We start from the raw sequence: 27,184 nt of genomic DNA on the forward strand, positions 1-27,184 counted from the left end.
AAGATCAGGTAAGTTGGTAAGTTAGATGGAAGGAAGTGCCAAAGTCGGTCAAGTCCGCCACTGCCACTCCATTCATCTCCCATTTTTGGTTGAAATCGAAAAGTCAAGTGAGTTACATCCCAACGATGTTTCACCTGCTTTCTATCATCTGTACTGAACTCCCAAACCATCCATCAGTATCATCACAAAAATGAAGTCAGCTACTAGGTTGATACCGACTCTCTCACAAGTAAGCTTCGAAATGCATCGAGGTTTGTATCAACTAACATTCATCTATCTTGTTTAGCCGATACGTTTCTCTGCCAGACCAATATGTCGTGCAATTCCATCTCGAGCTATAATAGCTGGTCCCAGTACACTCCCTAGACTATACGCTACCGCTTCAAACATCCATCCATCTCTCCAGCCTCAATCTCAACTGCAACAAGATGTCCAATCGTCGGAAGGTCTTCAATCAGAGTTAGGAGAAGAAGAGGATTTACCTTCAAATATCAATTTTGAGGAATTATCAGATGAAGCTGATGAAAGTATAGAACAAGCTTTAGGATATGGTGATGGTACGTCTCAACCTGATGTACGGCTCATATATCGGCCGTGTTCTTTGCGGATGATGAGATATCGAGCTGACGAAGCTTTTGAATGGATGTTATAGGATCAGCTTCAATTCCTCGTTCACGATTTGATCCTGTTTTGCTCCCTCTCTCATCATTAGCATCTTCAACGCCTACTTTAGCTTCTGAATCTGTAAGCTGCCTTGTCACATATGTTTCTACAGCCCAAAAGCTTACACCGTTCCATGCGCTCAGGAACTCGTTATCTCTCTCCCATCAGATATCTTTAATCAACCTATAAGAAGAGATATCCTTCATAGATGTGTAGTTTGGTATTTATCTCTCTTAAGATCTGTAAGTCAATCGGATCAATCCAGCTCAGTATTCAGTGTGTGTACCATAGAGCTGACATCAGATCTCACTTCGATCGATAGGGTACGAAAACTACTAAATCACGTTCAACCGTCAATTACTCAGGTAGAAAACTTAGACCTCAAAAAGGTACTGGTAGAGCGAGAGTAGGAGATGCAAGTAGTGGTACTCGTGAGTCTCAGTTCTGGTCTGTACTGATTGCACCTTGGAGAGCAGTCAAAGAGACGGGAGGCTTGCTTTATTGTTATTCACATCGTATCTGTCCAAGCTAAATTTCGACTATTTTACAGGTCGGGGAGGTGCACCCATTCATCCTATCTTCGCTAAAGATTGGGCACAATCATTACCTCGTAAAGTAAGAGCATTAGGATTGAAAATTGCCTTGTCATCAAAACTCTCCTCTGGTTTACTACGAGTTGTCGAGAACCTGAATGAAGGTGAATGGAAAGGCACAAATGAAGCTAGAAGAGCATTATCAAATGAAATCATCAACATTGAAAAGGAAATAGATTTAGAACCTATCATCCCTGCTGAATCGGACTTATCATCTAAAACCCAAACAGAATCTGCCCTCGAAGGAGAGAATATTGAAGATGATCTTCAAATCATCAACAGATTCGGTTCATCAAAAGATTTATCAATCCTATTCGTTTATTCACCCAATAAATCATATGAAGAAATAACATCTTTCCATAAAACAATTAGGAATATCCCAGGAATAGAATTGATGTCGACTGATGAACTTGAAGTTTACCATATATTGAAATATAAATGGCTAGTCATGGAAGGTGGTGCTGTAGATGCTTTAAGTGGTGTAGAGGATTTACAAGAGGAATTGGAATTGGTTCCCGAACAACTTACGGAAGACTCAGTATCAGCTTGAGCTTAAGCTGTGTCGTCAATATCATGGAGTGGAATGGATAGACCTGCGAGATCAAGTGAATTTCATTGAACTGTGACCATCTCGTGAGGAAGGAGTAGACGAAACCAAATCCCAAATATGCATTACTTATGACAAAACAATCTATTATACTATTTGTATGACTTCTACCTACCGAAATAAATTCGCTTATCTAGTTGCTTTCCGAGGAGTCAATTCACCGGATTCAACATCAACATCTTCATGTGTTACACCTTCATAATCACCGAATCCATCTTCTTCGCCAACCTCAAAAGGATTATCAGTTTCTCTTTTCTTCTCCTTTCGCGATTGTCCACCATGACGTTCATTTTCACGTGAACTTTCTTCTTGATCACCTAATAAACCTCTTCTTTCACCACTTCCACCTTTTGTTCCACCTACACCTTTTCCTTTGTTCTCTCCTCTTGACTCATCGTCGGAAGCATCGCTTACACTTCCCACTTCCCAAAGAACATCTTTGGCTTCATTATCGTCTGACAAAGCATCAATTTCGTCTTGATCATACTTTGATGGTCCCGATTCTGGATCTGTGATACCTGATGTTGTCCTTGCATGTGATCTAGGGCGTAGACGCATCGAGTTGTGAGGTTGGGCTGATACTGTATACGGATCTGGAGCAGCTTTGGCTGACGATTTTAGTGATAGCAAAACCTGGATGAAGAGGAATCAAAAAGGTAAATACAAATCCTATTAAATGAAAGAAGGGGCTCAGTAACTCACGACTCCCGATATGAGAACAGCTATAGAACTGAAAACGGCTATCAAAACCTATAGAGAATCGTAAGCTTCGAAGAGGCGTATCACACGTGCGGGGCAGCTTACCCATCGAGCATATTGTCCCGCTTCGTCATAGAAGATGAGAGAATTGATGAACCTGCATGACAAAGTAGTAAGCTGTCGTGAACTTCGCGAACATGTTGTCAGCTTACCCAAATACCGTATAACCAGCGTAGAATAAAGGGACTACCACTACTGTATCTGCGCATTTCAAAGCTCTATCCAGACATACGATTTGCAGTACAGCTGTAGTGATAACGGCAAGTAGAGTGATGATTGCGGAAAAATGAACGAGCTAGTTCCGAAAGGTACAGTTCAGCTTTCCCTCTCTACATTGAGGCGATAGCTTAAAAAACTTACAGGATGTCCAGGTAATCCAAATAATTTGACAGTTGCTTTAGTGAATACCAAACATAACCCAGCTAAACTACCACCTGTTACAGCCCAGCCCATACCTTGTAACCAAATCAATCTAGAATCATCTGCTCTAGCGAAAACAGACTCTAAAGTTCTGACTGCTATTCCTCTCATTCGTTTAATAATTTTTGATACCCTTTGGTAAAATCCTTTAATTGCATTCGGTGATTTAGGTCGAGAGGTCGGTAGTTCCATTGTTGGTGAGGGTAAGGGAGAGAATGATGCTCTTGATCTCATAAGAGAAGCGAATAAAGACGAAACCATATATGTTGAAGCAGTGAATAGGACTATGAATAGAAAATAGACTAGCCATGATGCTCTGCTCCATAGTGAATTAAGTCTAACGTTGAGAATTTAGCTATATTTGAGAGCGTTCGGTATGGAGACAGAACATAAACTGACCTAGCTACATCAAGTGATTGAACTAAACCGTGATTTATACTGGAGAAGATAATGATTAAGATCACTCCAAGTATAATAATGACTGTCCCGTAAATGTCGGTAGGGGTTACAGCTAATTGATGACATACCGTCAACTTACCGTGTGAGTTATCAAGACGAAGAAAGAGCTTACGAGTACCGACTAGCCAGCGCGCGAAGAGAAAGTTGAATACTAATGAAGAAGATCCAAGTGGTGCTACCCAATCCGGGCGTAAATATCTCAATGCAAGTGGTGATCCAACTAAGAAAGAAGGATGCAGGAAGGGGTTATTCAGGCATAAGCAATTACCTTCACCCCAACGGACCAATGCAGCTGTACGGACTTACAGACTTGTGAGGCACTAAAGTGATCATGACTTCAGTTTAATGCTCACTCGGCACACGGAATAGGGAGGGAAATGGGTGATTCAGCTTACATATACATGCCCATTCCACTTAACCATAATAATCTCATCCATTCTTTCTTTCGCTGACTCTTTGGTATACCTTGCTGTCTCACATGATCTAATTTAGTCATATTCAACCCTAAGGCATTAAACAGAGATGATATCAGAACTATCAAAAGTCCAATAAATGTATTCTACGTTTTCAACGACGACAAATTAGCTTGATCCCGTACTTCAACGAACACAGAAGCGAAGGCGAGGAGAATATAAGCTCACAAGTACATAGCTGCCTTCTGAATCTATTATAGTTCCTATATCAGGTTCTGTTACTGTACTATTATCGAATACGTCGAATGGACTAGTTCCATTTGGATACTTCAGATCAAATCCTCCTCCATCCGAATTAGTCATTGATGTTGAGATTACATCTAGTAAAGTAGAAGTGACAGATATGATATCATCCAATGTCGGTGTGGCTGTTATTCCCTCCATATTGGCTTGACCTTTCTGTTTTCTACTTCTCTTTCCCTGGCTCAAGCGATGTCAAACAGCGGGATGAAATCGTCGTCTGATTGATGATGGTGGATAGATGATAACAAAGCAAGGAATGTGAAATGACAGTTGATAACATTTCTCATTTATCGAATGACCGGGTCCGGCAACAACTTGATTGCAATGATACAGGCACGCTTCGTACAAATCTACCACGTGGGAATTGTACATGTGGCAACAAGAATCTCTGACTGAAGGATGATGGTGGTATAGATGCATTATACAGAATGAAAGAGGAATCTGTACAGCGGATTGATTGATTAATTATGATAGATTCTCGACTACCGCTTAAGAAGACATGATACCTCTCATGGCACCTGTCTTCGAGACCATAAGCGGGCTATCATGCCCCGGTTTTTGATGAAAATGATCAACTAAAACCCTTCTGGCGAGGTACTCCCTGGCCTCTTCATCGGTACGACTGTTCTTTCTGTGAGTGAATATTCAGCTGTTATCCCTTGAGCCTATCACATCATATCCGTAACAGCTGATAATGTAACGCGTACTCACGGAATAGAGAAAGTATCATCACCGATCGTGACTCCACTAACTAGAGTATCGGTTCCTTCGTAGCTGAAAAGCTGTTCATGATATCTGGGAGACCTTGGCCCGCTTTTAGTACAAAAAGCTGTAACACAGAGAAAACAAGTTATTCTGAGATCTTCCCGTTGTCAACTCCTTCAGTCATGACTTACATTTCAATCGAGTTTGCCAGGTTGATTCTGCTCGGCTTGAAAAGAGGATAGGGGGTTGATAATGCTGAAATAAAGGTGGACGGACGACAATCTCTTCAGGATAAGAAGGGGCTAGAAGACTTGTAGAATCCCACAGATTTGGGGCAAGACTTTCTTTGAGCCAGTTCATAAATCCTTCGACATTCAAATCCAACGCCTTCTTACAGACGGCGTTCTGAGCTTCATCGGCATAATTATATATCGCTTGTTCTTGGTAAACTTTATTATTTACGGAAGTACCGACAGTAAGTGTACAACCAAATTCTAAAACAGGTTAGCTCACAATCACATATATCTCCAAATCATGTCAAATGACGTTGACTTACTGTTTGTGAAAGGCTCCCAGTGGGAAGAGAAAGAAACGGGATTGTGAAGACAGATCCCTCCAGGACCCAAAGTCATATGAAGAAAATCCATGAATCGCTGGAAAGGGTTGAATCTTCCATCTCGTGCAACGGTCTCTTGAAGGCGGGGAGTCACCAAAGGTGTCTGAGAAGCAACAACGGAGTGTATATCAAGGTCTACCTCATCGATCTTTATTTCTTCACTGTCTTGACATTGGGTCAAGTCACTCTTCTCAGGTGGTACGGAGTAATTCGCGAGTGGCTGAGAAGGGGGCAGCTTTACGGTTGTTCGAAGACTTGGGTGAATGTGGTTGATTCCATTACTTGAGGGATGGTGCTGAATATCGACAGCTGCAGTCTCACTTGTCGAAGCAGCTCCTTGTATGAAAGGAGGCGCAAGATCGTTCTCATCGTCATCATCGCTCTCGGCAGCGATCCTGATACCATTAGGCGCTAAGACCCAAGCAAGAGCATTTTCGGAAATACACTTTACCAAAGTGGTGTTCTGGGCGTCAGCCTGTGGAATGGTACTGTCAGCTTGAACCTCATGAATGAGCGGTATTTCTCTGACTGACTTTGAGCTTCTTGGGCTCACCCACCCAGCGTTTGATACCTCCCAAAGATTCCACGGACGCAACGTATTCCTTCTTATATCGATTTTTAGGCAAAGTCGGGAACAAGGAATGTTCTGCTATGCTAGGATGAGAAGGCGGAAGGACCAGAGTGAGTTGGGCAAGCCAAAAGGTATCTGTGGCGGAAGTGTCAGCTATTGATTACTGACACGAGTAAAAGAAAGCTGACCGTCTCCTTGTTGTTGAGGAAGTATCTTTTCATAATCCCATTTGATTACAGGCTGAAGCTCAGAGCTGAGAGAATGAATCATTGAATTCCATACTCTAGCAGGATGCTCAATTGCCAAAGGAGGAAGATCCGGATCAAATGAGATCTTATGGCCACCTATATTCGTTATAATATCCTCTCTTCCTTCTCTTGGCAATTGGGCTTGAGTGGTCCACGGTTCTCGAATCATGGGAATATCGCATCCGGCTTCACTGACCACGACTGTGGTCGGAGCACCATCAGTGATCGGTGTTGCGTTTCCAATCACCCCATGACCGTGTTCTTGGCCTTGATTGAGGTTTCGACCGTATTCATTCCTAGATCTTCCTTCGCCGAGACCATGAAGAGTAAGACGCTCGGAGCGGCTATGAGACACTCCAGTATACTGGGAACTATCCGCTTGAGAAGCGGTATGAGAAGAGACGGACGAATCCCTGAAAAGTTTGCAAGGAGGAAGATCGATTTCCTGCTGAACAGGATTGAGCTGAGACGGAGTTGTATCGTTTTCGTTTCCTAGGAGAAGATGATTGTTCTGTTCCTTCCATATCTCCTCTTGATCAGAATCTGGAATCCTTGAAATATCTCTAAACCTCCAGTCTTGGGAGTATTCTTGTTGGAAAGCACGATTGAGTAAATCACCGTCTTGAGTGGGATGAGATACAGCATTGACTGAGGGGACAAGTCTAATACAGTCATCAGATGGACTTTCCACATTTAGTTGAGTGTGAAGCTGGGAACTTGGTTCAGTGGCGACTTCTTCCTTGTTCTCTTCACCCATCAACAAAGCTCTTAAAGAAGCTGCCGCATGTTGGTTGGCGTCATTTGCATGACCAATGATTTCACGACCAGCAGGTGTGTGTTTGCAGTTCCCCTCCTCAGAGACTTGAGTCAGGGCTTGATATGATGGAAAACCCTTTTTCCTGGGAAGAGATCGTTTGGAGGTTCTAGTATACGGGTGAACAGAGGAAGAAGGAGTAAAAGAAGATGCGTCTGGCCGAAAAACGAACTAAGACAGTGCCCATAACCGAATCAGCTATTATAATTTCCCCTGTACAGAGCACAGGTGAGGATCAGATGGAAAGTAACACTGACCTTCATGTTTGTGCTTTCGGGTTCTTTCTTGTAAGCTTGACGAATTTGAACAGCGTCCGGGGTAACAGTAGATCCAGACTGAAAAGGGGGAGTTCCAGGAGACGTAACAGAGGGTTCCATCTTTACCTTCGGAAACGATGTTCTGAGAAGCACCGTCACTGACAGTGTAAAAGAGTGGGTGAATCTCAGGGAGTACCAGAAGAGAAAGAGGAAGGTTGCGAGCTGAAAAGACGAGGAAGAGAAGGAGAAGAAGAGGAAGGAGTTCTCTTTCACGAGCCACCGTCACCGTACAGTACAACGCAAAGGTGGACCAACAAAGTGGAGGTAAAAACGAAAAGTCGTATCTTACGTAATTGCTTGTGTTTTTATTTGGTTCATCCTGATAAAATACTTTTTCATACAAGATTCGGATACAGGTATACTTCTTCTTGCTTTACCTATTGATGAATACAAGGCATTATGGACATTACCTATTCACAAACAGTTGAATGAACAACATTGACAATACAATTAAAAAATATCACGCTAATTCCCAAACACCACCACCGCCACCTGGCGGACCATTTCTTCTTAAATCCCATTCAACAACCGTCCTTTCCGTACCGCTATATAACCAATCTCCTGTAGGGTCAAATCCTACACCTGCTATTCCCCAGGTGCCATTCTCGATTCCTTGTCTTGGACGTAGTGAAATATCTGGATCTGCCGTACCTGTCGGTATATGAGGTACAGGTAGAACCACATGTGTATGAAACGTCTGAGCGTCAATTACGTGTATATTTGTGTTTTCCTATATTTGAATCCCGACGTGAATCAGCTTTTGGTCTCACCGATTATCCTGTATTATGGATTTGAATTGTGGTGGTCGGTACTTACCTCTGAGAAAACCATTAAATCCCTTCCACTGCCTTCTGGACTAAATTTCACAACCCTAGCCGCTTCTTTACCTGATGTGCTAGTTCCACTACGTTGATCGCCCGTTATTGGATCTCGCAATGTGACTCCTTCCGGTCCAACAACATTCCATCCGGATGAATTAGAAGATGTGGGTGAAGACGATAAGTGTGATGCGGAGATATCGTTTATAAATGATGGCTGTTGGTCCGAAGATGAAGACGAAGCTGCATCTGCAGAAGTGTGGAATATAGCTAACGGCTGAGAAGATCGATGATCCCATACTGTCACTTGTCCGTCTATATTCACCATTACATCAGCTCGAAAATTGATTCCTGAGAAGATGTCACAACAGATCGGCACACCTTGACTTGCAACAGCAAATTTTCGACCATCTTTACTCCACGCTGTCGAAAACCCAGCGTCTGTGGCAGCTGTATATCGATCATCAAAATCAGCCGCGCCCTGAGTATTTCTGTGTTCTCGTCAACTGACCATCATAGATTGCAATCTTCCTAAACTCCCTTCCGCCGTCGATAACCTCAAAGATGCTGACCTCAGTCGAATCGCCGACTGATACCATGGTCTTCAAATCGGGTGACAATGAAGCTATAGTCAGCGGCAATGAAGGTATTCAGCTTCACTCCATTCTGCAGCATCACCAAGATATCACTACTTGTCAAATGACTCACAATGGTTTGTAGCCACTTTGAATCTAGTACCACCAACTTTATTCAGTTTCCTTTCTTCTCTTTGGTCTTTATGATCGCCTTCTCTTCCAAGTCCGATTCTCATACCGATTATTCTCTCGAAATCTTCTCTACTTCTTCTTAGAGAATCAGACTCTTCTCTTAAGCCTTCTGAAGCTCTCTGCAATTCCCTTTGGAGCGATAACGTTTCTCTCTCGGCCAATGTGAACGGTGTCGATGAGTTGATAGGCCCATGGTGATTATAAGACGTAGGACTGATCCATTCGAACGCGGTGCCCGTTCTCGACGTTGAGCTTCTAGGTGCACCTAGACCTAGCCTATCAAGAGGTCTAGAAGAAAGTGAATCTCTTGATCTCGTAGGTCTCAGTTGAGGATTTACAAATGGTTCTCTACCTTCTTCGTAAAAAGGCGCTGCCATTGGATCTCTTTCTACCGTATGTGAGGGTGATTGAATAGCGTGAAGAGAAAACATTTTGACGGTACAATCGTTGTTTGATATGAGAATCCGAGGTTCATCAATTACAGACTTTCGCCTATTTCCATTTGTACGATTGAACTCTCGAAGTCGAGAATGAGGAGGTACGATACCTCGAGCTGTTCGAGTAGAGGTACTTGATGAGGCAGATCCCATCGCGGGAGAAATATGACCGACATTTCGAGATGTTACCACTTGGATAGGAGGATGTCCGTATCTTCTACCCTCACCTTCTTGCGATGATGAAAAAGATAATCTAGCTGTCCGATCTCTTGAAGGATTACTATAGGATCCTGTCCTTCTTGATGATGAGGAGGAACCTCGATTCATAATTGGCGTAGAGGGATTTGGCAAATGAGGAATTCTAGGAGCATGAAGGAATGGTACTGTGTTTGGATATGTCGCGACTGATGAGCTTGAAATTGGTGAATGTGGAGAAACTTCATATTCCACTTCTTCACCATCACCGTCATGATTCTCGTCATCATCCATTTCTGACATAATCTCGGTTTCAGCTTCTTCATTGTCTTCTTCATCGTGGTCATCCTCGTCTGAACTTGATTCATCTTGGTCTTCCATCAGTTCATCTTCATCATTATGCAAGTTATTTGTTGTTGATGAAAGTTTTCTAGTTATCCAATGACCTTTTTCCGTTTTACCCAAAAGATCTACTTTACCATATCTTCCAATTTCTTCCCATTTCCTAGATCCACGTCCTATATAACCTAATTTTCTTTCTTCCGATACCTTTGACCATCGATCAGGAAATGTGGGTGGTATGATGATACTATTATTGATTGATCGACCGGATAGAGTTGTAGATATGGTGAATGGTTTAATCTTGGGTGCTGATGTAGTATACTTCGCTGACAGTGGACCCGTACTTAGCGGTTGAGGTAAGTCGCTTATATACAGTTCACCATGTTGTCCACCGCAAGCAAAGATTGATGAACTATTATGAGACATGACGGGAAAGATGTAAAAATCAATATATGACCGAGTATAACTCTCGCACCGTCAGGTCTCGCCTGGAGCATGGATGGGTGGAAGGCTCACTGACTTACCTTGCGGTAAGACAGTTGGGTACGAAATTGAGATTCAAGAGCGGTCGAGTACTTCCAGTGATCTATTGTAGAGTCAATAGTTTCAGCTTTGGGTTTTCCGTACGTGTCACTTGGCACGAATTTCACCTACACCCCTTTTAGTTGTACCTTCTTCACCATACTCATTCTCTTCTGCATTTGCAGCAGGCAGCCATCTTTGCTCTTCGATAGACATACCTCGAGGATATAGTACTCTCCCCCTCTCAAGTGGTAGGATTAGATCTCTCAATTGAGGATGTATAATGGTTATCTTGGCTGAACGTATCGCAGTCGGAGTCAGCGATATATCCCTCAGCTCCGAAGAGGAGAGCAAAGAGGGTGGGTCACTGTGACAATTGCGACACAAGCATATTAGCGTGATTCGATATAGGCATTGGATCATCGATGGGACACATTCACTTACCGTGCCATGATGACACTCTTAGCCTCCTGCTGATTATACGATATAATTTATGGCTCGCTATGATTTTCCAGCGGTCATGACAAGATGCTCAAGATGGGCCACAAGATTGTCTAGCTGGAATGAGAAAACAAGAGACGAGAGATGATTGACTAGATGTCGGTTGGTGGTAGTATGTAGCAGTGAACAGTGAATGGACGATGAGGTGATAGGGGTGAAATGGATGGATGGATGGATGGGGGGATGATGATGATGATGATGCAACCAGTGATACAGCAGCTGAATAGTGACGTTACCGGTTAAGCTCAGGAGACATTCCCGTGACTTATACCTCGTTCTTGTCATTTTGCCACCCTCTGCTCATACGTGCTTCTGAGTACAACAGAGAAATACACGCATGACTTTACTTTCGCGCCTGAAACAGCAAGGTCAGAGAGAGGGCATGATGTATATGTATATATGCAAATGCATTGAAAATGTCGAAGTGTCTCTAGATCAAGAATGACACGTTAGATATGAAAAGAATACAACATTCCCTCAACTGCATCTGGGATCGCTCAATACAACTTGACCTTTCGGGGGGTTCGATTACAAGATATTTTGAGGATGAGATCTTAATCACCTCGTCTGAGGGGATTCTATAGGCCCAATTTCGTGTATATCACTCTTCTTCTCCTTCGGCATCATCTTCTTCTCCATCACCATTCAAGTTTCCATTGGTTTTGATTGAACCATTTTTATCCTTACCCGGACCTGATTTTTCGGCTAAACGACGAGCTTTCTCTTCTTTCGACGGTCGGACTAAGGTGGCATCAAGCGGTTAGCACATTGTTCCTCTAGATATGAGCAGTCGTAATACTTTGTTCAGAGAAAACGGACATACCCCAATTCCCTTTACCGACTCCAGGTTGGCTAAAGCAGTTCAAATCACACATCAGTGTTGACTCTAACCGTACTCTGATGCAACAGTTGACATGATCACTCACACAGATTTCTTGCTCGCAGCTTTCTTCTGTTTCGCTTCCTCGTCGTTTGCGTCTAGATCTACATCTTCCTTCTCCCTTTCTCTTTTCTTCTTGGCTATAGTAGCCACGTTCGGTACAGATGAGTTTTTCATTATGATCTGACCCAAACTTCCAATCTGAGCATGAGAAGGATCAAACAAATCATCTTCCGATATGGATAGGCCTGATTCCATACGTGTAGCATAGAAAGCGTGTAATAGTGCCGGTAAGTGAGTCGGTATCGTGGCAGGACTAAGTGGAATGAAGGGCGGCGGTGGTGGATAGTCTGGTAAATCTTCTTTCCCTCTACAATCATATCACACGATGTCAGCAAAGTAGTCAGGATAACAACGAGAGCAAACAAATGTTGACATACTCTCCATGAGCTGCAGCGAGACGTTTTCTCCTTCCATAGAATAAAGAGGACGGCACAGTGAGTGACGATAAGCCAAATTCCTTGTCTATACCCAGATCTCTCAGACCCAGGAAATCCTCTCCAAGCTCGTCCGCGAAATTACCGCTATAATAGCCATTAGCTGCGAGCCTGACGATCTTGAATAATGACTTACTCCATTAACATTTCACCATTATTAGCAAACATCATATCATCTTCAATAACAGGTGCAGTGGTCTGTGAACAAATCGGACAGTCAGTCATCATTTCTTTGAGAAATATGGTACGAGGAATCCACGTACGACTTCCTTGAAAGCTTGCCTGATCTTCCGTTGCATGTCAGTTACTTTGACGTTTTCACGCTCGATGTCATCTTTCAGGTGAGCTTCCAGATCCTGCGTCTCGATTTGTCCGTTCTCATGCAAAGCGTGAAGTATGACCTCCTGTAGAAGACGATCACCAATCAGCATGAGGCGCATCAGAGTACCAAGCGCACAAGAAGCCGTCATTGGCCGGAAGAAACAGCATCGAATTAACATACCTCCGAGGACATCTTATTTGAGAAACCATCAATGAGTAATCTGAATGTGCGACCCATATTGAATATATGATCGACAGCTACTCGAGTGAACAAATCTAGCGCCTGTTCGTTCGCCCCTACATCCCTCACATCAGCAACAACGAACAGATCACAATTGTTCGAGCTCGTCTGCCTATTTTCGACTGTGAGGTCGTGAACATACCTTCAAACCCAGCATGCGCCAACAAACCAGCAGAAGCTTTTTTCAATTCCAATGTAGCTTCCTCTTCACCTATTTCCCCACCTTGCTTCTGTCTTTCTCTGGCCAAGTCTTTTTCCATTTTCCTCGTATATCTCCTTTCTAACTTTTCTTCTTCTCTGATCATTTTCTCTGTTTTGGTTTCCAATTCCCTCGAAGGCAATAAACCACCTTCCGATTCTATTCTTTGAAATTCTTGTATACGATGAATGACTTGTCTAGCATCATGTAATTTATCTACTGAGTTATGTATCATCCTTTTTGTGTTTGTGGATTTCTTCTTTTGTATACCAGAGACATTCCTTGAATTCTCTCGTTTAGGAGCTCTTTTGATTCTTTTCCTCTTTGGTGGAGTGGGATCTACCATTTGAGGTATAGAAGGTAATCCACCTATCAAAGAATCTTCATTTGACATGGCGCCCCACCAATAACCTTCCAGTTTGATGTCTTCATCATCTACCATGGATGGCATCGGGAACCAAGCTGGAGGTGCATTTCCATAAAGGATTTCTTTAGCTTTGCCTTTATCAGAAAATGAAGGTCCAGGTTGACTTAGTGATACAGGCATGAAATGAGTCATGGTGTAAGGAGTCCGAATCAAAGCTGGAGCAGCTTCCAGAGTAGTGTTTAATTGAGGGCGAAAGGCGGGAGGCTATTAAAGGGTATCGATTAATCCGCTTTGTTTATGGGACGATCAGGCTGATGAAAATACATACACTTCGACGAGAAACACCATTCACTTTTGGTCTCGAGGTGGAAGCTACACTTGTGTCTCTTCTATTCCTCTGAGCTCGACCTGATCCGAGGATGAAGATACGACTATCAGTATCTTCCTTCGACTAAATCGTAAAAATGATAATAAAAATCGAAGGAACTCACTCTCTGTTCCTTTTGATGTTCCTCCATCTTTCGTCCCCCCGCCATCGCGAAAATCCTGATCTTCACCTTGACCATCATCACTCTCCCCCGCAGCATCTTCATCTCCACCTGTGACGCCTTCTCCTGACCCTCTCGTCAAGGTCCCAAGTCCAGGTGCAGGAGAGCCATTTATACCTTGAGGAAGTAGAGCGTGTAAAGGGTTAACAGGTTTTTCGTTTTTATCAATTAAGAATTCGAGATGGTGATCTGCCTTTTGTTTCATATACCTCGCTGCGGCTCTGAGAGGGTGGGTCTATTCACGTATGAAAACAACAGAATCAATGAACGTTCACTTCTCGCTGAGCATCCAATATGAACAATCTCGTGAAAATGGGAAACAAATCACATACCTCTTGACTATTATACTCGTAACAATTGGTCCAGATTAGAGTGATGTCCGCTGCAAATTCACCTTTATTCTTGTATTTCCTAGATTTGACATTTCGCAAAATCGTGGTGAGATCCATGGGTTTCTTGATGACTGCATCATGAAATGAAAGAATCAGGACTCCGCCAATCGTTGTATATAGTAGAAAGTGGGATTTTACCTTCATAGTAATCTGGTGCATCTCTTTTCGACACTGGTTTTTGAAAAGCCATAGATTCAGGCTATACCAATCGATTATCAGCTCTTGAATTCTTCAGAGCTGGGGCAGTTATAGGGAAAGCTTTTCAGAAAGAGGACTTTGAACTTACAGAACTTTTCAGCTCGTTAACTATTTTTTCTAAACTATCATAGAAAGCATCTGCCGTTGATTTGTTCGTGCTCTAGATTGGGCGCAGGAGTCATCGAGGTGTTAGTAAAGTGTTTGTTAATTGATATGAGAGATGGATCCCAAAGATAAAGATGAAATAAAATGGAAAATCGCCTCAAAGTCAATCGGTTCGGACCGGGTACGATGAAGGTTCATTATAAAAGGGTTATTAAAGGCTCACTTTTCCAGCTTGGACATCGACGAGTAATTGCTGAAAACCAGGATCTGAAAGGTTGGGTGCATCGGGTATACCTTCTAGAAAGTTAAGGAGGTACTAAGAAGTTGGATGCATAAACATATCAGTCACCTTCAACGAGTGGAAGATTGGGGATTTTATGGGACATCACTCACTTTCATATTGTCTTATTTTCGGAGCTAATCCACAATGTATTAAACGAGTCGTACTTATGATTTTTGTACCATTCGAAAGCTCTGATTGATATGGTTCGAATGATGGTGTGGATGTCAGTGGATGGATCGATTTGATCGAGTAGCGTGGAAATGAATACGACCAATATCGATTTTTTGATTTACCGAGATATGAGGAGGTCAAGTTGCGAGATGACAATCAATGATATTTGATCGAAGGGAAAAAAAAGACGCGAGTTTTGTTGTTGGGTATGATAAAAGCGGGGAAAGGATAAAATACACATTTACTACAGTCTACATCAATTCACATGCCAATCTTCTCCTGCTTGACAGCCAAGGTTACACAGTGACAAGTATCGAGATGTCATCAGAAGGAACAAGCAGTCCTCGCTCGAGAACAGGGTCGATTCCTTTAGGAGAAAATGGGAATCATCAACCAGGTCAAGGTGAATCTTCAAAAGCACCGTATAGGCATCTACCTAAATACGCCTTCACATCAATTGAATATCCTGGACCGATCTCACATCCTTCTTCGATACTAAAAGTGGTATCTCAAGAAGATATAAATGAATGTTTCAATGCAAATGTAAACGCCGGTGGAAATGGAAATACGAATGCTTCATCGAATTGGGGTGGAAATAACGGTAACGGTAACAGCAACAATAGACCTCTTTTGGAGATGAGGTATAGGGGGAATGACGAATCAGGTGGTCCGGTGCGAGGTCATCGAATCCCTACGCAGAAATTACTCTTGAGGATAGTCAAGAGAAGGAAAAAGGGAAAAGAAAAGGATGAAGGTGTTTTCACTTCTGAGGTACTTGGATCTATTCCTCAAACAGTCAGATTTAGATGTAAGTCTCACTCATGCGACAAAACGATGTGCAACTTGCAGGATGTTCCCGCCTCTGACTGTATGCATATTATGGGGTATATAGCTATGGCAGACTATCAATGGACGCCTGATCCGAATGGGCCAACCTCAACTTTAATAGATTCTCTGAAAGCTCTGGACTGTAAGTCTATGTTTCATGATTTCACTATTTATGTTTCTACAGATGGCTGACTTGGTATACTATGCGCGTAGATAACGCTATACTGGATTATTCTTTCCCTCCTCTCGATGAAGTGTTCGATGACCCTGCCGAGAATGAGTTTGATCCCTCAATCAAGTTTCGATCAAGATTGGATCTTCAACCTACCCCGTTATTCTCCACTCGAAACCTTCCTTACCTCTACAAGTGAGTTCATCGTCTTGTTCCTCTTCATCGATATCATCATACCCCCATCATACGAGTCAGGCTGGGCTGTCTGTCAGACACGTAACTATCTGTCTCCGACTAATGCTCTATGAACTTGTGATAGCTATAAAATACCAAATCAAGTTCAAGCAGATGATTTCTTCGATAGGCGTACCCAGACATACAAAAGGAGATTAATCAATAAAAGTAGAACAGCAGGTGCTGTACCTATAAACGTAGCGCATAATCATAAATTAGGTCAGGTCCCTAAAGAGCCTACCAATTTAGCCAAATCCAAAATGGGTGAATTAGATCCTGCTTTATTACAAAAATTGAGAGATGTGAGTCTTTTTCAGGTTTCAATCCTTGATTCAATGAATCAACAACTGCTAAATATGTACGATCACATGTCTAGATGTTTGAGATAAGACCTGTGTGGATGAGACATTCTTTGTTCTCTCAGTTCGATGAAGAAGAACGTAAAGAGTTATTTAGGTGAATGACCTTTCCGTTTCCTTTTATTACTACTAGAAGTGATGAATGCTGATACAATCAATCGCTCGCTCGATTACGTTCTTTCAGGACTAAAGCTTACGTTCCTACCGTATCTTATATAATGGGTACAGGACCATTTTGGAAATGCCTTGTCAAATTCGGTTATGATCCATGTGCAGATCCTGAATCTTACAAGTGAGTTTGGAGGACTGGTACATCTTCTACTATTTCTTCTATCTCAACTATATACCATCTGGACTATCTCAAAGGACTGGTAAAGACGAGTCGGTTGATGTCCGCCAAAAATAACAGATATCAACGTATATTCTTTTATCCCAATAAGAAAACGACTAAAACACCTATTAACGTCGATCCACTCGACTCTGAAGAAGAAGGTGAGGAACCGAAGAATAAGGGTTGGTGGTCAAACGAACAGGATAAATTGATTCAACAAGGTGAAAGACCACCTCTGGATCCGAAGTAAGTCGATTTTAGGGCGTATTACATTGATTCCTCTTGTTTTGAGGAGAGGGATTGATATCCCGAACTTCTTATATCAATTTCCTTTACCATACTGTTCGACTGTATTTTCCGATGGGAAACAGTAGATCGGTATAATCGTGGCTGACCCTTATATCTATCTATAGAAAAGCACACTCGTTCGATGGTAAACATCTTTATAGAGAAAGGGGTGATTATCAACTGTGTGATGTAACAGATCCATTGATCGAGAAATACATAAATGAAAAGAACAATCTACAATCGAAATGTTCAGTGAGTCTTCTCATCTTCCTTGATACGCATTTGTTCCCAATCTGCACGTCCATCCTAGCTATCTCGTTCAGAAGATATGACGGCATTCTTCTCGTTTGGTTTTTCGTTTTTCGTTGTTCGTTGATATAGTGCACGAACTAAACAACCTCGACTCGGTTTTACAGGCAAAATCAGGATGGTTCACTTCACGTTCATTCACCTTGATCAAATCTCTGGTCAGGACGAAATATATTTTTATTTGGGAAAATCATCATCCCGCTCCGGACAGTATCTGTCAAGGTATAATAGATGATTATGAAAAGAGTAAGCTAAATAATCCCGAAGATGCAGAAGGAGATGATGGAGAAGAGGAAGAAGACGAGGATGACCAAGAGGAAGATGAAGATGATGATGGTAATCAAGGCGAACTCGAAGGTAATTTCAGTTCGGTAAGTACTGTTCCTACTTAGGAGGTAAAATCAGCTGATTCGATTATCCACATTTCATATTCAGCCAAGTAAAAGTAACAGAGCTGAAGACGATAACGATAATAACAATGATCATGACATGCAAAGCGATTAAAATTTGCTTGGCTTCTCAACGATTTGATTAGAATAGGATATGTATAGTAACGTCATTCACCTACTTCTTATACACCCCCACATATTATACAGTTTGCAAATTCTCACCTCATGCATGCATCACACCTGTTACAAGACTGGGGGCCTTGGAACAGGAGTGGGAGGCATCTAGCTATGAGTAGGAGCTTTCAGAATGCATGCATTGACATTGCTAGAACTACAAATTTCGCTTCTGTGAAACCCTTTTTTCTGCTGCAGAGCATGCATCTGTCCATCTGGAGACACATAAAAACCTGGTGTATATCTTAGCCTGTCTAGCATTCCTCCCAGATGACAAAACTAGGGAGTTTTGAAGCTAGATATTGCTGGACAGATCAGGTGTAGATTTGTATGGGAATTTCATGATGATTTGTATGGGACTGTATAACAAGGGGGGCTGTATAAGAAGTAGGTGAATGACGTTAAAGTAGAGAAATAACAATGAAATATCGTCACAATCTGTGTATTGACTTGATCTATGCATGATTCCTTTTGCGAATATATCAGATACAAAAATCAATAGTTCCAGAAGCTTAAGTTTACGTTACAAATGATTCGGTCCCAAAGGTGTTAGTTTCAACCTAATTCTTTTTCCCATTCCATACTAATTGCTTTCATTCTCTTGCTTGATTATCCATTCACTGCGTTACTTTTTCATACTGGATGAACGAAGAATACAAGAAATTAGCAATCAACTATGTCACTGCAACCGAACTATTCGAAGAATAGATGAAGCGAACAGAAACTCACAAAACACAAATATGCTTTTTGACTTAAAACTTCTTCGATACTAGCCAATCTGATTGATGTACTATTACACGAAACGAACACGTTAGCTCTCAGGTATTCTTCGAGAAATGCACTTCGACGGTCACTCACTCTGAACAGAAGCACCAGACTCTTCTATCTTTCTGGTGTTTGTTGCTGTTATTATTATCTAATCCACTCATTCCACTCAGACCGCTTTGGCTTGATTTGACACTTGAGTTCGATGCTCTGATCCTACTATTCTGATGATCTTGATCATGGGGTTCGACAGTCGGTGTTTTGGATTCTGCTTCGTTCACTTGATCTTCATCTGTTGTTGAGTTAGGATTGGGGTTATCACCGAACATACGTTCCGGATCGACTAGGCAATATGCAATGTAATGTCCACCTATCATGGTTCCAAGATGAACCACAACGGCTGACCAATAGAAATAATATGGGCATCAGTGATACGGACTTTGGTCTAACACGTTTCAAATACCCTCAAGGAAAGGGGACGATGGCATGCAAGTGTAACTCACCATACAATCTATACATTACAGGCTCCAGTTCGGGACCTTGTTCGGGATTTGGCCAATCCATATAAGTCGCTTTTGGTCCATTTGTGGTTTGATGGACCTTGTAATCTTGTCTATTTGGGGCTAGGAAAGGAGCTAAATCGAGGTTCTCAGGGAATGAAACGAAGTCATCGATTCTGGAAAAGATTGCAAACATCAAGTCAGGAAACGTCCATCGAGCAGTCACATCAAGAACAGCATAATTTACGTTCTCCTTTTTTCCCGTGATAAAACTGAGAAAGAATTGATCAGAAGACTCACTTCTTCAAATCATAGAAACTTGAAAATCCGTAATTTGATTTCTGAGTCTGCTTGAATCGTTTGAAATGAAAAACCATAACTTCAGGTTTTTTAGCTATTAAATATCGTTTAAATGCTCTACCCATTACTACGTGGGCATGATTTGATTTCTTTCTTTTGATTTTAGGTTTATTGACATTCTTATTCGAATCTTCACCTTCCGTTGTGGAAGTTTCTGAATCAGATAATCCATCAGACCCATCGTCGTCATGATCATCACCATTTTCATTATAGTTGATCTGCTTTTGAGAAGAACTGAATTCGTCAAGTGATGTCGAGCTACTGTCCAAAGTCAAAGCTGAATCTGAACCGTATGTAGAAGACAATGTAGTTGAAGACATGTCTTGAACTAACTTGTTTTGTTCTTGCTGCTCTAACTGCATTCTCAATGGGGATGGAGCTCTGATCATTGGTGATTTGGCCGAGGTTGAGATATTAGATGATCTACCTAATCTACCATCTGTGGTCGCATCGTTGTTCGATGGAAGTATTGATTTCTCAGACGACGGTGAGCCTAATATGGAGATCTGGGGACCTTGTTGGACTCTTGGGCTGGCAATCAACAATGGTGAAGTGCCTCTTGAAGTCGTCGACGTCATTGTTGAAGTGGAAGAAACAGATTGTCTAGTTGAAGCATGGAATAAATCATTATTATCTAGATTTTCAATTTGATCTTCATCTTCTTCTCTTACTGTAGCTTCATGTTTTGCATAACGTCCATGTTTGATCTTCCAACATTTTTTGCAAGCAAATGCGTTTTCACCTTCTAATACTTCGACTGAAGTGAAAGCTCGCAAAGCTTCTATCAGACCGTAATCTTGCGTATTACTGGAAGATGTCGACGTTGAGGATTCGACGTTTTGACCTGAATTTGCAGCACGGAGTCTAGCCAGTGGATCGTCGACATCGAGTGTACCTGGAGGAGGAGCTAATATCCTTGAGATATAAGCTGCTTGAGCAGGAGTTGGTCCAGGTCCATGTTGGCGATGATGACGATGATGACTGTGATGACCTTGACCGTGACGTTTATCAGATGAAACATGTCCTTGACCGTGTAAAGATGGTGAGCCAGGTGTTGAAGTGGGTGGAGTCCTTTCCCCATCTATTGAAGATGGTAAAGATGGTGAAGTGATAGTGACTGGCGAAGCACTTGCAGGGGGAGGTTTAGCTTTTTTCCGTCCAAAGGAGAAACTAGACTTTTTAGCAATACCAGCAAAACCTTTATTGATTGAACCACTTCTTGACAATCCACCAGTTGAACCAGTCGAAGGTTCAATTGCGATTGATCTATCCTCGGATTCCATACTTTTCCTACGGTTCCCCTCTTTCGGACCTTCATTTTCAGATAATTCACTTTCAGATACTACCGAATGCGAATGGTGCGTATCGGACGAATTAGCGGTTTGAGGTGTAGAGCTTTTTCTGGGTCGGAAAACACGCGCCATCGCCTTTAATCTGTCTCTTTTACGTGGTTTGGGATCATCTCCCTTGAGCGAAAGTGAGATGTCGAGGAAACCTTCGTATGTGTGAGAGACCTAAGGGATGTTGAATGTCTTAGCAAGGCTCAGAAACTTACAGATAAACGATGAATCAAATGAGAGGTTTGTTATCACTGACCGCTTTACACTTCTCACAAACTACCACACTCGCTAATGAACCTCCAAATAAGACGTCCACAAAGGGTATCAATCTCTCTTCATTAGACATGTTCTGGACGATTTCCATTCCGTTTTCAAAGGGCGTATCACTGGGCGAAAAGATTGGTTCTTCTGTGATTACATGTCCAGTCACTTCTCCATTGGCGTTGAAAGGTATAGCTGTAGCCATCGGATCCACGTCTCTTTGATGAGGTGAAGAAGGTCTTGTATGTGCGGGTGAAGGTAAAGGAGAAGGTAATGGACTTATATGTTTCAAATCCATCAATCCGTTATGAAAATTATTGTTATTGACATTGTTGTTGTTGTTACTGTTACTGCTTATAGATGAGATACCTAGACCAGGTGTAACAGTACCTGATCTTGTTGAATTTTTCCTTGATTGTGATTGTGATTGCGGTTGTGATTGTGAATGTGACAACGATGATCTTCTACTTTTTCTTCTTTGTTGTTCGTTACTGAGATTAGGTAAATGAGGTTGTAATTTTTTGATGACATCTTTTTCTTCCATTTCCATGCTATCTAATAAATGCCTTAATAATTCATGAGCATCTTGTTGTGAATAATCATCGTATTGATCATATTTCCTTGCTATTTCTCTCAATAAAGAATTTAATGACATTGATTTAGTTGAAGACGTTTCGCCTGATCCATATGTACCACCGCCTGCTTCTTTCATCCTCCATGCTCTATGTAAACTATTGGTGAAAGCTCTGGTAACAGGTACCAAGTCGTATAATGGTGGTTCCAGGATCTCAGGCTGTAAAGAAGGTATCAATTTCGTCGAGACGGTAGGTGAAGGTAAGGATGAATGTGGATTGACATATAATGGTGATTGTGGTGAATTAGATAATAATGTAGCTAAAGATGGTGTTGCGCTCAACTATACATACCGAATAAAACCAAAATGAGGTTAGCTCAGATACGGGGCGTTGAATCATCGCATACCAAGTTGGATGTAAAGAAATATCAACAAACTTACAGCTTGAAAAGTGGAATTTATGAAACAAGTATTGGATTCATTATGTATACCAATAGGTTTCAGCTCTCTGCCAGGTTTAGAAGGTGATGATGAATAATGATCTACTTGAGGAGATGGTACAGCTGACGAAGATTGTTGATATCTATAACCATCACGGTCTGTCAGTACCGGAGACTGGGGTGTTGAGACCGCCATTTGTTGGTGTGTCGTGGAAGATCACAGACAAGAAGAGAGTACGATTGGGTGAATTCCGACCGAGGTGAGAGTTGGATATGTACAAAGGTCAAAAGTGAAGGGGGTATAACAGAACAATGATGACGGGGAGTAGTTTGGGGGATTATCAATATGTGTCGGCATATCCTACAAATCAACACCAAACGGCTGGCGGCGGTTATAATTGATCCCAAAAAGTGTTGATTACAAATCTAATTACAAATCTATTCATTTTGAACAGGTGTTGTTGCGAAATGATTACGATTTTATTAGGAATTATTCCATCAGAGTCATTGGGCATGCCCCCCCGGCCCCCGATTGGTCCGAATCACGGAGTAATACTACCAAATCACAGCACATCACAGCACTGAAGATCTCCGTGCATGACAAAGTCGATCAAACACAATGAGAACGCAATGTGCTGACCAGAAAAATGAGTCACCATGGTATCATACATGTCTGTTGTGATCTTAATCTTATTCTCATAATATATAGGTATAAAAGGTAAGATGGAAGCTTAAAGAACTTTATAACCGCGCATAAGGAAAAAAGGGGATTCGAGATGACCTTTAATTCGCCGGGGAGGGGGACTCCACGGAGCCGCTTACACAGGTGGGGCTTCATCGGCTACGATGAGGGAAGGATGATATCAGCACTGAATCTTTGTTGGCATGATGCAAATTCGATCCTCAGTGAAAAGGTGTATGCACGGCCCACGTAGATACGGGAAGCGACTTTATGACGGTGTGATATAAAACTGATCGAACTTACGGTTCAAGATTCCCTTCTTGACTAACTCCTCTGGTTGAGGTCTTTGAGCAATTTCCTTGTCGAGTTGGTCCTGAGGGTTGTACCTCATCAGCTCGTGAAGACTGGAGAAAGTATATGATTGCTCACCTTGTTCATTGCTTTTGCGAGCTCAGCTCTTTTGTGGGCGAGAGCGTCATTGGGGTCACCTGGTCGATTTAAGTAGTTTAGCTGTTGATCAAGGCGACATTTGGACTTGAAGGAAAAATTCGACGCACCTTTCAAGATACCTTTATCTTTCAACTCGTCAGGTTTTGATCTACTATCGAACAGTTTTTCGAATTTTGCTTTTCCAACTTCATCTGTTGGACTCAAATCGCCTCTGTTATCAATACCTTCTGTGGTGAGTGTGGATGTTGAAGGTGCAGGTACGACTGTAGGAGCTAAAGCGTGAGCTTGGGCATGAGCTTGTCCAGCTAAAGTACCAGCTGTTGATACTGCTTGAGACCCGATGGATTGCACTTGAGAAGTAACGTTTGCTGCTGCGTCCGAGTTGGCAGCTTGGGAAGCAAGGGTGCTGGCTTGATTGGCTAATGAAGTAGCTGTGTTTACAGCTGTGTTGGCTACTGATGTAGCTGCTGATTTAGCTTGATTGAAAATATCACTTGCGCTAGCTAATGGATATCAAGAATGACGAGTCAATTTCTGTACTCTGTCTTTCAGGCTCAAAGGGGGACCTTACACATGTTGAGATAGTTTGGTAGTATTTGGCTTTCCTTTGAGTGGTGTTTGTTAATCTGTCAAGGAGGTGAAAAGGAAAGGAAAGGAAAGGGAAAGAGAGATAGATAGAAAGATAGAAAGAAGACAGAAAGATTATTATTATTTACTCTCTTCCAACGTGACAACCGGGGTGATGACGTAATGACGTCATTTCCCAATCAAGTGAAAGTGGCAAAGCATATCTCGAAACTCGGGTTGGAGAAATGAGATATGTACATGGCATGCAGATTCGATAACATCTCTAGCTCGGCATTCTGGGCTACATGGGCATCCCCCATGTGCTCTCTGTACCGTATGAAGACGGCAGTTGAACTACTTGACCGAGAGAACCTTGCCACATTTGATGGGTGAGAAGTGATAAGTAATTGAAGTGATGACATGCTTATCTCCCAATTTCATTTAACGATACTCTTTCGTTGTACTAGAGAGTCGAAATGGATTCATTCATTGCACTCCTTTCTGGTCCATAATGCTTCAAGCCCCGTTGGAATCACTCTCAAACGAACTGAAATGGAAATTCCCGTCATCTATATATTCTATAATATTGGTGGTCGACTCCTATGCTATTTATGTCTTTGGAGTCTGATATCATACTTGTGAACCTTTCATATTGGTCCTTCGATTATGATTATTACTCTTCCTCCTCGTCCGAATCAATTTTCTGACCAACGCCCATCTCTTCTTCCTTGATCAACGCTAAAGCTAATACAGTTAAAATACTAACAACCAGATTAAATATAAACACTTTATGCAGACCATTTTCATATGAACTGATGGCTATCTCCCTATAATGTTCAGGTAGTGTGGGGATTGAGGAAGTTGAATGTCGGATTTGATATATCACCTAGGGCGAGGAAATAGAATCAGAATCGATATTGAGACGTGTATCACGCCCATGTGTTTCAACTCACATCAAAAGCGTCAGGTCCAGTAATACTATCTATCAAATCTTTTTGAACGGAATATTGAACTATCGCTGCACTGATCGCTACTCCCAGTACCTGACCGACGGTTCTGAACAAGTATGACACTATTATGAAATCATCAATCAGCTTCTGTCTTTCCCTTCCAAAGTATCATCCTGGTCTCTTCCAAAAACCCCAGCTCTTCTTTGTCTACACCGACAAGCCCCATGATTGGTCTTTTCCTGGCGACGAACAGAAGAGCAATTTACTCACTACTTGTAGCTACAGCAGTTTCTGATTTATCTCTTCTCGTAACATGAGTCATTAAAGCTACCAAAGATTGAGTTAAAACACCTGCGTAACCGAATCCACCTGGAGCTTGTGCTATCCAAGTTAACCAATCTGGACTTGATCTTTTCCAGTATAACATTCCAATTGAACTGATAACCATTAAACCTGCACATGTAACACCCAACAACCAATATTTTCCTGTATGTCTCATCCTCCATCCTGCGAATAATGAACCTACACCTATCAAAATTGAATTTGGTAACAGATGAGCACCGGACGATGATGATGATCTTGATTGAACTACCGTGAAGAATAATGGCAGGTTATATAAGATCGAATATTGTCCTAGAACCATTGTGAAACTTGATATAGCGACTGCTAATGGAGTTTGTCTGGTAAGTAATTGAAGTGGAAGGATAGGTTCATTTGAATAATATCCTTCTATTAAGATGAATATCACAGTGAAAACGGTTGAAGTTAAGAATAATCCCCAAATGAGCGGATCGGAAAATTTGTAATCAGATCCATCTGACTTTGTAGTTGATGTTTTGATTGACATTGAGAGTAACAATGATCCAACTGCCAAAGCTAATGTTAAGGATCCTAACCAGTCTATACGTCCTAATTGTTTTCTCCAATTGGGTGATTTGACTTTTTTCGCCAAATCAGTGTCATTGGACGGACCATTCGTGGATGATATAGAAGCTGAACCGGAAGCTGTTGTCGAAGGTAGAGGAGGAGGTCGATGTTCTATTCTTATGAACGTGTAAATGAGTGCCGAGTTGATTAAGAGTAGTGGTACTTGTATATTGAACGCTATTCTCCAACCGAAATGATCTGAAATCCATCCTCCAATCGGACCACCTAATGCTGCTCCAAGCCCCTAAATTGGTGAAACATCAGCGACAAAGTTCATATTTCGTGATCGATTAAGTGAGGGAAAGATACATAGTGGATGATCAAATAGAAAGGGGATTAACTCACATATAGGATATTGACATAGCCTTGATATATCCCTCTATGTCTTAAATCCACTAAATCAGTCATTAAAATAGCTGAAACGCTCCCAACACCACCACCACCTATACCAGCTAAGAATCTAGCTGCTATCAAAGCCCACATTGAAGGTGCGAAACCACATAAAAAAGTCCCAATTGTGAAAAAGAACATTCCAGTTAAATGAGCATTTCTTCTTCCTATTAAATCACTCAACCGTCCATATATAGGTGTAAAACAGCATACCGATAATAGATACGAAGTACCCAACCATGATACTTGTGTAGAAGCATTAAAATCTGATCCTATATCAGATAACAATGTTGATACTAAAGTTGAATCGAATGCGACTAAAAAACTTCCACACCATAATGAGAAACAAATTAATCGAAATCGAATGGCTGATAATCCAGCTATGTTGTGATGTTTTTGAGATGTTTTGGGTAATAAAGATGTTCTTTCACTGATCGGACCCACTACTGACGGGTTTTGCTCCGCTTGTCGGTCATCATTGGTAGATGTCGAGGTCATCATAGAGAAATACTGGTAGACATGTGACAAGCTCTGTTGTTATCGAAGGACAGAAATGAGAATGAGATCTTGAGTCAATCCCTCTAGAGCAGTAGCTGATAGCTGAACAAGGTATCCTTCGACG

At 41.8% G+C, this 27,184-nt stretch overlaps 9 protein-coding genes across 9 annotated transcripts; 2 read left to right on the top strand and 7 right to left on the bottom strand.

Moving 5' to 3' along the window:
* Positions 1-190: 190 nt before the first annotated feature.
* On the top strand, positions 191-1,806 carry IL334_004174 (50S ribosomal protein L4; the record flags this gene model as incomplete). Its single annotated transcript, XM_062935897.1, has 6 exons — positions 191-229; positions 287-557; positions 653-744; positions 807-905; positions 986-1,094; positions 1,214-1,806. 6 exons carry the CDS (start codon positions 191-193, stop codon positions 1,804-1,806), a joined length of 1,203 nt encoding a protein of 400 aa, XP_062791948.1.
* A 186-nt stretch (positions 1,807-1,992) lies between these two features.
* IL334_004175 (uncharacterized protein) lies at positions 1,993-4,358 on the bottom strand (the record flags this gene model as incomplete). Its single annotated transcript, XM_062935898.1, has 10 exons — positions 1,993-2,496; positions 2,566-2,613; positions 2,668-2,719; positions 2,775-2,917; positions 2,983-3,379; positions 3,442-3,553; positions 3,614-3,721; positions 3,808-3,821; positions 3,897-4,060; positions 4,143-4,358. The coding sequence occupies 10 exons, from the start codon at positions 4,356-4,358 to the stop codon at positions 1,993-1,995; spliced, it is 1,758 nt and encodes a 585-aa protein (XP_062791949.1).
* Positions 4,359-4,706: 348 nt separating this feature from the next.
* On the bottom strand, positions 4,707-7,548 carry IL334_004176 (uncharacterized protein; the record flags this gene model as incomplete). The annotated part of the gene is made up of 7 exons (XM_062935899.1): positions 4,707-4,848; positions 4,929-5,046; positions 5,114-5,416; positions 5,479-6,013; positions 6,072-6,244; positions 6,298-7,342; positions 7,429-7,548. The coding sequence occupies 7 exons, from the start codon at positions 7,546-7,548 to the stop codon at positions 4,707-4,709; spliced, it is 2,436 nt and encodes an 811-aa protein (XP_062791950.1).
* A 400-nt stretch (positions 7,549-7,948) lies between these two features.
* IL334_004177 (uncharacterized protein) lies at positions 7,949-11,021 on the bottom strand (the record flags this gene model as incomplete). Its single annotated transcript, XM_062935900.1, has 8 exons — positions 7,949-8,218; positions 8,305-8,621; positions 8,688-8,756; positions 8,818-8,931; positions 9,015-10,459; positions 10,572-10,633; positions 10,702-10,936; positions 11,014-11,021. The coding sequence occupies 8 exons, from the start codon at positions 11,019-11,021 to the stop codon at positions 7,949-7,951; spliced, it is 2,520 nt and encodes an 839-aa protein (XP_062791951.1).
* Positions 11,022-11,671: 650 nt separating this feature from the next.
* IL334_004178 (uncharacterized protein) lies at positions 11,672-15,217 on the bottom strand (the record flags this gene model as incomplete). Its single annotated transcript, XM_062935901.1, has 15 exons — positions 11,672-11,811; positions 11,894-11,922; positions 11,997-12,320; positions 12,391-12,534; positions 12,584-12,645; positions 12,711-12,851; positions 12,950-13,065; positions 13,152-13,839; positions 13,904-13,983; positions 14,067-14,358; positions 14,456-14,586; positions 14,654-14,714; positions 14,802-14,873; positions 15,042-15,134; positions 15,212-15,217. The coding sequence occupies 15 exons, from the start codon at positions 15,215-15,217 to the stop codon at positions 11,672-11,674; spliced, it is 2,379 nt and encodes a 792-aa protein (XP_062791952.1).
* A 373-nt stretch (positions 15,218-15,590) lies between these two features.
* IL334_004179 (uncharacterized protein) lies at positions 15,591-18,297 on the top strand (the record flags this gene model as incomplete). The annotated part of the gene is made up of 10 exons (XM_062935902.1): positions 15,591-16,080; positions 16,165-16,242; positions 16,314-16,467; positions 16,592-16,808; positions 16,883-16,962; positions 17,050-17,157; positions 17,275-17,442; positions 17,610-17,736; positions 17,901-18,164; positions 18,229-18,297. 10 exons carry the CDS (start codon positions 15,591-15,593, stop codon positions 18,295-18,297), a joined length of 1,755 nt encoding a protein of 584 aa, XP_062791953.1.
* Positions 18,298-18,973: 676 nt separating this feature from the next.
* Positions 18,974-22,792, bottom strand: IL334_004180 (uncharacterized protein; the record flags this gene model as incomplete). The annotated part of the gene is made up of 7 exons (XM_062935903.1): positions 18,974-18,994; positions 19,086-19,146; positions 19,215-19,521; positions 19,625-19,797; positions 19,922-21,495; positions 21,578-22,498; positions 22,598-22,792. The coding sequence occupies 7 exons, from the start codon at positions 22,790-22,792 to the stop codon at positions 18,974-18,976; spliced, it is 3,252 nt and encodes a 1,083-aa protein (XP_062791954.1).
* A 622-nt stretch (positions 22,793-23,414) lies between these two features.
* On the bottom strand, positions 23,415-24,303 carry IL334_004181 (uncharacterized protein; the record flags this gene model as incomplete). Its single annotated transcript, XM_062935904.1, has 5 exons — positions 23,415-23,437; positions 23,582-23,651; positions 23,708-23,766; positions 23,836-24,231; positions 24,300-24,303. The coding sequence occupies 5 exons, from the start codon at positions 24,301-24,303 to the stop codon at positions 23,415-23,417; spliced, it is 552 nt and encodes a 183-aa protein (XP_062791955.1).
* A 665-nt stretch (positions 24,304-24,968) lies between these two features.
* On the bottom strand, positions 24,969-27,060 carry IL334_004182 (uncharacterized protein; the record flags this gene model as incomplete). Its single annotated transcript, XM_062935905.1, has 4 exons — positions 24,969-25,181; positions 25,249-25,367; positions 25,516-26,416; positions 26,518-27,060. The coding sequence occupies 4 exons, from the start codon at positions 27,058-27,060 to the stop codon at positions 24,969-24,971; spliced, it is 1,776 nt and encodes a 591-aa protein (XP_062791956.1).
* Between the last annotated feature and the right edge of the window lie 124 nt (positions 27,061-27,184).

This window comes from Kwoniella shivajii, chromosome 5 (assembly GCF_035658355.1).
Source record: "Kwoniella shivajii chromosome 5, complete sequence".
Lineage (NCBI taxonomy): Eukaryota > Fungi > Basidiomycota > Tremellomycetes > Tremellales > Cryptococcaceae > Kwoniella > Kwoniella shivajii.